Source organism: Nansenia antarctica (assembly GCF_963989245.1).
Source record: "Nansenia antarctica genome assembly, chromosome: 2".
In the NCBI taxonomy this organism is placed as follows: domain Eukaryota; kingdom Metazoa; phylum Chordata; class Actinopteri; order Argentiniformes; family Microstomatidae; genus Nansenia; species Nansenia antarctica.
In genome coordinates, this window is record NC_137675.1 from 10,137,763 (window position 1) to 10,148,868 (window position 11,106).

General features: G+C 44.5%; 1 protein-coding gene across 1 annotated transcript in view; it reads left to right on the plus strand.

Annotated features, from left to right (window-relative positions):
* LOC308149776 (vasoactive intestinal polypeptide receptor 2-like) overlaps window positions 1-6,905 on the plus strand; it is a gene marked incomplete at both ends in the record, with an annotated part of 48,878 nt that extends 41,973 nt beyond the window's left edge. Inside the window, 6 exons of the mRNA XM_080522666.1 lie at window positions 1,455-1,515; window positions 3,454-3,523; window positions 4,048-4,139; window positions 5,636-5,762; window positions 5,861-5,902; window positions 6,732-6,905. Coding sequence (XP_080378792.1) covers window positions 1,455-1,515; window positions 3,454-3,523; window positions 4,048-4,139; window positions 5,636-5,762; window positions 5,861-5,902; window positions 6,732-6,905 — 566 coding nt within the window. The remainder of the gene's footprint in view (window positions 1-1,454; window positions 1,516-3,453; window positions 3,524-4,047; window positions 4,140-5,635; window positions 5,763-5,860; window positions 5,903-6,731) is intronic.
* Between the last annotated feature and the right edge of the window lie 4,201 nt (window positions 6,906-11,106).

Genomic DNA, 11,106 nt, shown 5'->3' on the forward strand with positions numbered 1-11,106 from the left:
AGAGCATTACGTTTACTAATCCATTACTAATCCAGCAATGATGCTTCCGCACTATCCCTCATGTGAAGAATAGTGGTAGCTGCATGGTGTTCTGGGTACATTTGTCACTGGCAGGGACTGAGGAGTTTGTCAGGATCAAGAGGACAGGATTACAGTTGCTGAGTTGGTAGTGACAGCCTAATACACAGTGTGTAATTGATTCCTATGCAAACCAGAGCCCCTATAAAAACAAAAGATATTCATTCACGATATCACATGAACTATTATCCTTGCACAGAAGGACTCAACTTGTTGAGCGACTTGTTGCAGACATTTTCGCAGTGTCACAAATGGTCTAAACATTTGTTTTAGCTTTGTCATTATGGGGTATTGTGTGTGGATTAATGGCAAAAAACTGAGTCGAGAACTCAACAAAAAGTGGAAAACATTCTCAATATTATGAGAATAAAAGTAATTATAAAGCTGAATAGACTCGCTGATTGTCTAACATGCATGAACAATAGCAAGATACTTACAATGCACTCATCATGGGGCACATGCGTCCTACCCCCGTGGACAACCTTCCCATCCTAGCAGGCATCCAGCCCGCAGGCCTCCGCCGCATGGGAGCCACAGCACGTCTCGCCTGCCGGGCCGTGGAGCTTAATAACCATCTGCTCCATGATAGGCTCACTATAACAGCGGAGCCCTCCCGGCGTCTCAAGTCGAGACACCCATTTGTGCCTGCCGCACAGGATCTCAGGCAGCAATGCAGAGATCTTAACATCAGTGTGGCAGGATGGGCGGATTATATGTGGCGCGCGGAGTGGGAGGCAAACACCTCCAAACTCCGCGACCACATCCCAGTCGCCGGCCCTGAGCCCCTCGGAATGGACTTGCCAAGGCTATCCTGGGTGAGGCTCAATCGTCTCCGGACCGGCGTCAGGCGTTTCCGCTCATCAATGCACAGATGGGGCTTGGCCCCAAATGAGTCGTGCGAGTGTGGCGCAGAGGACCAAACCGCAGACCATGTTATACTGGATTGCCCGGTGTACCACCCACCCAACGGGATGCATGGTCTGTCGGTATTAGATGACGAGACGATGACGTGGCTTCTGGAGGGGTGTCCAGAAATATAGCCCGGGTGAGCCCCTCAACCAGGTCTCGGGGTGGTAAAAGGGTAGCCCCTCGGCCCCGAGCCTGGTGGAGTGGAGAGGAAAAACAACTACCCATACGCCGAAGAAGAAGAATGGGGCACACATGTGTGCACAAACACACACACACACACACACACACACACACACACACACACACATACAGACGCTTCCTACTCCAGACCAAAATAAAACCACACACACAGACACTCACAGACAGAAACAGAGAGACAGACCCATACACACACACACACACACACACACAGCTCAGCTCAGCTCACAGCTGTACCTGTGTATCTCTCCCTTTCCTGTCCCTCCCAGGCATCCCGACAGTGTTTGTGTTGGCGTGGGTCCTGACCAGGGTGTCTTTGGAGGATACAGGGTGAGAGACCTTCATCAGCATCTCTGTCACACGTGTTTGCTTGTCTGTCTGGTGTCTCTGATGGTCTCTGACAGACTGTAGAACACACAACCACGCATAGTGTGTGTGTGTGTGTGTGTGTGTGTGTGTGTGTGTGTGTGTGTGTGTGTGTGCGTGTGTGTGTGTGTGTGTGTGTGTGTGTGTATGTGCATGCACGTGTGTTTGGTATGGTAGCTGCTAAGAAAATGATTGGATTGGATTGGAAATCACCTACACCTCCCTGCTTCCAGAAATGGTTCAACAAATGAATCAGTATCATACAGATGGAGAGAATGCGCTTGTACAACTCTAAAGTTCCCAATAGATATTTGAACATACGGAGTCCAATTATCTCAAAGTTTAAAACATGTGTTTGATTATATCCTGTAGTGATGCAAGCCTGTACTCTTTTTTTACTTTACTTACTTAGGGTGTGTTCTCACTAGAACATTTGCTTCACTTGGAATCAGAGTTTTGGATAAAATGTGCTTTGCTCTCCGTCGTTTGGAGCTGTGAGAACGCGCATTCGAGCAAACAAGCGACGCATGCTCCGCCTGCAAAGGGTGGTTTCGCTCCGATTAGAAACGATAGAAACGCTTGCATACCAGGCAGCTAAAGGGACAGCCCCTGCCTACCTGAAGGAAATGGTAACCCCCCAAACCCCTGCCCGCTCACTCCGTTCCTCCACCTCAGCTGGCCGACTGGCCCCACCTCCTCTACACAGCAGTCGGGCTGCCCGATCACGTCTCTTCACAACACTGGCTCCCCGCTGGTGGAATGAGCTCCCCACGGCTGTCAGAACGGCAGAGTCACTACCCATCTTCCGTCGTAGACTGAAGACCCATCTCTTCAGGTTACATCTTAACTGCTCCTCCTGAGACATCTTCTGACCCTCACCACTACGTCTCCTAAAGACACCCGCTTTCCCCTCTACTGTGTCCCTAAGAACTTCTACTGCCCCCCTTGTACTGTTTCTCAGTTTCTCCAGTAATAAAAAAAAATAAAATAAAAAAAACGTTTTAGTAGAAGGCGATAATAGGGAGAAGGTTTTTCCTTCTATCAGTGGCCCCGGGCCCGAGCTAGAGTACTCTTCCTGCAACGAATAGTGGACTGCTGATTCACATGCTTAATATTCAAATGTATTGATTGTAAGTCGCTTTGGAATAAGGCGTCTGCTAAATGCCAAAAATGTAAATGTAAATGTAAATGTAAACGCATGCATCACTTCGCTTTTGGTGAGAATGCTGCTCGAGGCTGTCCATAGGAAAACAACAGCGCATGCGTGTTGATCTGGATAAGAGCGGGATGAACGGGCAGATCTGCCTAGCAAGCCGAGTAATTTGCAGGTGGTGAAGATCTATTTCCCGCTCATGCTCGTATTGATCTTGATTTGCCATTATCTGGCACCAAAAAACAAAAAGAAGCGCCAGTTTGGCGAACGCCATATGTTGTTCTAGGTCCATCATTCGTCTCTGTTGAATTCCCTCAAAAATGTTCTGACCTATCAACTACCACGTCTGTTGCTTCGATTGCGTGCTTTGATTGCTTCGATTACGTATGTTACTTCGTTTACATAAAGGGCTGTGAGAACACAAATCAGAGAAATAATTTATGCAACAATGTTGCAATCTCATCCACTTGCTCCGGGTCATGACCTTACTCTCTACTTGTACCCTTGTAATACCTGACGATGTAACATTGGGGAATTGGGGAATTGCTGTGAACTAAGTCCTACTAGACATGTATGTCTGGCAGCTTGTTGTTTGTTAGTTAGTTAGTTTGTTTGTCTTGTGTACAAAACTGAAAAACTGAAAATAAAATATTTTTAAAATAAAAATACGCTAGCATAGATCATACTACATACACCACAGAAGGAATCCTATCTGCCCCTCCTCATATGGGTGTTCATATTCCTTACAGATGCTGGGAGAGAAATGACAACTCAATTCCCCTTTGGGTGATCAACGGTCCGATAGGATTCTCCATCATGGTGGGTACACCCCAGCCTTCTCTGCTGTACGTAGGTTCTCTGCCCTGGTGGTTTACTGTACTGTAAGTGCACCCTTTCACCTGATTGGACTACAGTAGGTGCCCTTCAGGACCAGACAGATGTGGTTGTGGCTCAGTTAGACCCCCCCTATGAAGCAATAAACCATCTGTGGGGTGCATCCCAATCGTCTAGAGTAGACAGGCGCAAACATACACATAAGGGGCTGTCCTCTATTCCTCGCTTTCTCCTTCCTTCCTTCCTTCCTTCCTTCCTTCCTTCCTTCCTTCCTTCCTCTCGCCTCCCACTCAGAAACACGTTTGGAGGAGAAGGTCGAAGCTTCCTCCGCTAAGATATTCTTCTCCCTTGCTTTTTGAGAAGGAATTGTGGAGAGAGCATACAAGGAATAGAGAGACGATTTGGACGTACCCCATTGTGTGTGTGTGTTTCCTGTGTCTATACACAATATGTGTGTACATATGACCCTGTGTGTGTGTGTGTGTGTGTGTGTGTGTTGTGTTCCCCAGGTGAACTTCATCCTATTCATCAGCATCATCAGGATCCTGGTTCAGAAGCTGAGGTGTCCAGACATGGGTGGCAACGACCAATCACAATACAGGTAGGAGATACTGTAGCCAATCACAATCCATTTCTGTGTAGTCCAAATAACATACGCTCTGTCTTCAAGTCAATCTTAACTTCTCCCGTTGGATGCATTGTATCCACCTGTGTCCCTGACATTTGATTGCAACCCTGAAGTCTTCCTTCTGTAGGGTTAGTCCTAGTCTGGATTAGTGGCTACTAGCTCCAGCTGGAGTTTAGCCTAAGTCTAGTTTAGGCAAACCTGTATGCAGGCCGCAGGCTCCGCTGTGCCGATAGAGAGGGATGCAGAGAGAGTCGTGCTGATCTGTAGTGGTGCTTAGTCAGCACTTGTCAGCTCTGGAGGCCTGTGCACACACACAGACATTTACATACACAGAGACACACACACACACACACAGGTACACACAGACACACACACGCACAGACACACACACACACACACGCACACACGCACAGACACACACACACACGCACACACGACACACACACAGGCACGCACAGACACACACACACACGCACACACACACACACACACACGCACAGACACACCCACACACACAGGCACACACGCACGCACACACACACACACACACAGACACACACACGCACAGACACACACACACACACACACGCACAGACACACACACACACACACGCACACACGACACACACACACACACAGGCACGCACAGACACAATCCAGACACGCTCACACACACAGCTGATGTCTATCTCTCTCCGGCAGCTGTAGCTTTTCCTAAAACGTTCAGATGGAGAGAATCCACCCGCCAACAGGCAGGCATCAGCGGCGGGTAAATCTCTCTGTCTCTAATCTGACACCACCCTCTCTCTGTTAGAGAAGCCCAGATGAAATACCCCTTAGACACGGTCCAAAGCAAACACACTCTCAACAGGGGGGGGGATGGAGGGTGATGATGGGGATGAAGATGAAGGTTTACCTGAGGTGAACTGCGTCTGGCACCCTCTGAAATGGGTGGTGGTGCTTATATTACCGGTGTGCACTTATTTGTGCCAAAATGGGCTAAAAATATCTCTAAAACTCTGATGTGACTGAGGAACGTAATAGCAATTTCCCTTTCATTTTCGCATTATTCTGTGATTACTAAACATCAGTTTCATTTGCTCTGAAATGTTTATGCAGTCAAGAGTCAAGTCGACATGGTGGCCATTGTTCTGAAAGTATAGCTAATGCTGTACTGTCTACTATACTATATCTGTACTATCTATCTATCTCTGTCTACTATACTATATCTGTCTATCTATCTATATATCTATCTATCTTTCTATCTATCTATCTATCTATCTACTGTATCTATCTATCTGTCTATCTGTCTGTCTGTCTGTCTGTCTGTCTGTCTGTCTGTCTGTCTGTCTGTCTGTCTGTCTGTCTATCTCTGTCTGTCTATCTATCTATCTATCTATCTATCTTTCTATATATCTACAGTATGTTATTGTGTGTGTGTGTGTGTGTGTGTGTGTGTGTGTTTGCAGGAGGCTGGCCAAATCCACTCTCCTGTTGATCCCTCTGTTTGGCATCCACTATGTAGTGTTTGTGTCTCTGAACGAATCCATGGCTGATTATAAAATCTTCTTTGACCTCGCCATCGGATCCTTTCAGGTAAAACGATCATCGCCAATTCCGATCTATTTTCTGATTCTGACACATTCTTTTGGAGGTTGTGTTTGTCAGATGTTATTTCGGTTCTGTGTCGACAGGGTCTGGTGGTGGCCATCTTGTACTGTTTCCTGAACAGCGAGGTAAGCTGTCATCACCATCGTCCTTAGTCTTAGTCCTTCTGGTATCAGATGAATGCAGTGAATGCTGGTGAAGGTAGAGGAGGATGGGCTCATTGTAATGTATGGAATGGAATGAGCAATGGTATCAACAATGTAATGCATGGAATACCATTGTACCAAATGTAATGCATGTCTGATACCATTCCTCATTCCATTCCATTCATTACAATGACTCCCTCCTTGGATTTCTGGAATGCTTTGGAGAGTAGCGACTGATAGCACCAATAATGAGACATGCAACTGAATGAATGAATAACGAAATAAACACACTCAGCCTGACTCAGTTCAAATGAAGACATTTTCAGTTGCAGGTGAAGGTGCTTTTATGAAGAAGAAACAAAACACATAATTGTTACTGAATAGGAGTGGTATTTGTGTTCTTTCAGTTGGTTAAAAAGAAGACATCTTAGTCTGCAACTGTCACTGCTTTTACTCCTTTCCTGGATTCATGCTTTGGAGAGTAAGGACTGGCAGCTCAGATAATGAGACATGTAGCTGAATTAATGAATAAGGAAATAATCACACTCAGCCTTACTCGGGTTCAATGAAGACATTTTCAGTCGCAGGTGAAGGTGCTTTCATGAAAAGAAACATAATTGTTATTGAATAGGAGAGACATTTAGTTCTTTTGGTCGGCTGAAAACCCGTCTGTAGTTGTTTTTCTTCCTGTTACACCAAAACAGTAAAACGGTAAAACTTTAAATTGATAAAGGATGTTGGAAAAAAAAGTTAGGGAAAGAATGTCAACGTGTTTCCAGCAGTTCTGAGACGTCTGTCTCTCTGACCCCAGGTCCAGGGGGAGCTGAAGAGGAAGTGGCGGAATATCTGTCTGGACTGTAGCATGTCCCGAGACCACCACCTCAACAGCTACTCCGCCTCCCGGAACGGCTCGGAGACCATGGCGCAGTGCCAACACAAGTCCCGCACCCAGTCCTTCCTCCAGACAGAGACCACCATGCTGTGATTGGTCGGTGGGCTGGAGGGCCGGCCGTGACGGGAGCTGTCACAGGGTGTTGTTTTTGTGTCAAAATCTGATGGAGCCAGTTTGGAGATGTTTTCATATTTACGTTCATGGATGACTGAGGCGACGGATAGCCATCTGTCATTTGTCTGTCGCATATGTCAAAAGTTGGAATTAGTTGAACTTTTAGACTGATGTGTTGTGTGTGTTTTGTCTGTCTGCATATCTGTCTCTGTCGCGAGGGTCCTTGATACGATACATTGCAATTGTATTAGTCCATCGGTTACAACAAAGCCTTTTTTCTTCTTCTTCTTCTTCTTCTTCTTCTTCTTCTTCTATACACAGTTGAAGTTGGAAGTTTACATACACCTTTACCACACCAAATACATTTAAACTCCGTTTTTTCACAACTCCTGACATTTAATCCTAGTAAACATGTCTTTTCCCTGTCTTAGGATCACTACTTTATTTTAAGAATATGAAACGTCAGAATAATAGTAGAGATAATTATTTATTTCAGCATTTATTTATTTTATCACCATTCCCAGTGGGTTAGAACCTTTTTATGGCGTTTTTGGAGCAGTGGCTTCTTCCTTGCTGATAGGCCTTTCAGGTTATGTCGATATAGGACTTTACTGTGGATATAGATACGTTTGTACCTGTTTCCATCTTCACAGGGTCCTTTGCTGTTGTTATGGGAATGATTTACACTTTTTGCACCAAAGTACCTTCATCTCTAGGAGAATGTGTCTCCTTCCTGATTGGTATGATGGCGGCGTGGTTCCATGGTGTTTATACTACTATTGTTTGTACAGATGAACGTGGTACCTTCAGGCATTTGAAAATTGCTCCCAAGGATGAGCCAGACTTGTGGAGGTTGAGGTGAATTTTTTTTAGGTGAATTTTCCCATGATATCAAGCAAAGAGGCACTGAGTTTGAAGGTAGACCTTAAAACACATCCACAGGTACACTTGACTCAAATGATGTCAATTAGAAGCTTCTAAAGCCATGACATCATTTTCAGAAATTGTCCAAGGTGTTTAAAGGCACAGTCAACTTAGTGTATGTAGACTTCTGACCCACTAGAATTGTGATATAGTAAATTATAAGTGAAATAATCTGTCCGTAAACAATTGTTGGAAAAATGACTTGTGTCATGCACAAAGTAGAAAAGTAGACGTGCCAAAACTACACTCGCTGAAGACTTTATTAGGAACACTATACTAATACTGGGTAGGGCCTCCCTTTGCTCTCAATACAGCCTCAATTCTTTGTGGCACTGATTCCACAAGATGGAAACATAGAAACATTGTTTGAAACATTCTTTTGAGATTCTGGTCCATGATGACATGATTGCATCTTGTGCAATTCCTGCAGATTTTCTGCAGACTTTCTGCAGACTTTCAGGCTGTGAATCTCCCATTCTACCACATCCCAAATGTGTTCTATTGGATTCAGATCCGATGACTGGGAAGGCCACTGAAGAACACTGAACTCATTGTCATGTTCATGAAACCAGTTTAAGACGACTTTTGCTTTGTGACGTGATGTTTTATTATGCTGGAAGTAGCCATTAGAAGATAGGTACATTGTGGCCATGAAGGGATGCACATGGTCAGCAACAATACTCAAATAGGCTGTGGCATTCAAGTGATGATTGATTGGTATTAACAGGGCCAAAATGTATCAAGAAAACATTGCCCACACCATCACACCACCTGAATGAATGAGACGGTGTACAGGTGTTCCTAATAAAGTGTTCGGTGAGGGTATAGTCTGTTAACATGACATGTTAAAAAACGAGTTTTAGTCACTTCAACTTAAAGTGTGTGGAAACCTCCGACTTCAACTGTATATATATATATATAAATGGATGAAACAACGTTATATTCTTGTTAATAGATATGAATGGGACTATCTGCAGTGTGCTATAGTATAATGGTTTTCATTAACTGGTGGATTAAAGTGTATATTTCATTAATGGATGCCAGAGAGAGAGAGGACTGCTGTTGGAATTCACCCTTGTCACTGGGGGGAGGAGGGGGGTTGATTTCACAAGGTGTTTGACGACCTCCCCGCTCACCCCCCCGCCCCCCGCGCAACTCGTAGTCTCAATGAACACAGTCGTCCCAGGGAACGCTATCTGAAAGACCACCGGAGAGAGGAAATGAGAACTAAATGATGTGGGACGTTTCTAAATGGAACGCGTGTGTGTGTTTGTGTCCAGCGGAGCATTGTTTCTGCTCCGGTTCATTCAGTGCAATGATCGCGGTTATCATTCCTTTTGGTTTTCGACGTGACTCCGTTGAGGTGTGGAATGGATATTGTGATTGTTGAACTGTAATTCTTGTAAAAAAAAAAAAAAAAAAGGGGAAAAAAATCTTGTTTTTCATTTTTTGTCAAATAAGATAGTCGCAATGAGTTTGTGACTGCCAGGCTAAGGATTTCTAACAACGGTATTATTGTCCTTGTTGTGTAGTGAATTGAAATGTTGCTTTTAATTGCTGACGTCAAAAAAGGATTCTGATGATGCTGGGGATGGAGATTGTTATATAATACACACACACACACACACACACACACACAATTCATTTATACAGGAATGATGTCCAAGGATGTGTATTATAAGCTCAGGTGGGTGGGCAGCAGTGAACCTCCACTCAGGGGAGGCTGATGGAGGTAGAAATCGGAGGATGGGCTGATTGTAATGCATGGAATGGAATAAGGAATATCCTACTATTCCTCATTCCGTTCCTGATTCCGGTCCATGCATTCCAATGACCCCATCCTCCAGGCTCCTGCCTCCTGAGTGCTGTTGTGTACAGTTATAACATTTAGATCTTCTGTGTTTCAGTATTGATTGATTTTATCATTATTGAGAGAAATTGTTTTCTATAAAGACACCATGAATGTCATGCCACAAAAAGATTGCTAAAAGAGTCGTAGAGAGTTGTATAAGTAGGTCTTTTGTATGATGTTGAATGTACTTCTCCTGTATATATTACGGGGGAGGCTGGTGCAGGTAGAAATCGGAGGACAGGCTCACTTGTATTTGATACCATCCCTCATTCTACTCCATTTATTACAATGAGCCCGTCCTCCGATTTCTCCGCTGATGTATTATATTGTAACATTTACGGTGTGCTGTTGGCCTGGTTCCAGATCAGTTTCTGCGTAAAGGTCCAGTGTGTAGATTTTAGCTTTAAAAAAAAAAAAAAGTGCTAAATGGCTATGATAAATGGGTAGCCATCAATGAATGAGATCACATGATAAGAATGTTCAGTAAAGAGTGTTGTATTGGTCCAAAACAAACAGTTTTTTAAAATCTGGTGTTGGGTACATGCCTACTTCACGTTTTTCTTTTTTTACAAGCATAATATGCACATGATGGTGCCATTCAGAGAACGTAGCATATGCACGTTTTCAGTGCGATCAGTGGGGGCAGCAACATTCCAAACTGCATGCTGGGTCTCTAAAGGCCAATGCACACGGCGTGCGATTTTGGCGCACGACAACATTCGATTCTCAATTCACACCAATGAATGAATGAATGTGAATGGAGAATCGAATGTTGTCGTGCGACAATATCGCCGTGTGCATTGTCTCATTGAGATGCATTCAAAACAATGGAATCGAATTCGGTGGTGCGACAAAATTGGGCTTAAGCCAACAGAGGCCTACGCCTCCACATACATGAACACCGTATGTCTTTGCAGTCTCAGAGGCCTTGTCCGTGTCCGCCCTGAGATCACGAAGGTTGCCGGTTCAATTCCCTGGCCAAGTCATACCGAAGAATTTTTAAAAAGGGAACGATGCCGCTCTGCTTGGCACTCAGTATCACATTCAGGAGATGGATTGGGGTGGGGGGGGGGTGTAGTCATGTGACACACTAGCCATTCTGGTTAACAAAAGGATAATATATGGTTTGCTAATGGCTTGCTTAAGGCTTACTTAAGGCTTGCTAATGACTTGCTAATGGCTGCTTTTGGCTTGCCTATGGTTTGACCACGGTAGCTAGCGGTTGGCTAAAGCACATTCCCACACCAGGAGTCAGTTAAGGACAGTACGCTGTTGTTGTTTCTGTTCATACATCGCCATGACAATCAACCAAAGCCGTCTCTGATGAGAGTTATAGTACAGTCGTGTTGTCAATCTTAATGTTTCAAAGTATGAGCCTGTGATAAGTATATATGTGCTATGCTT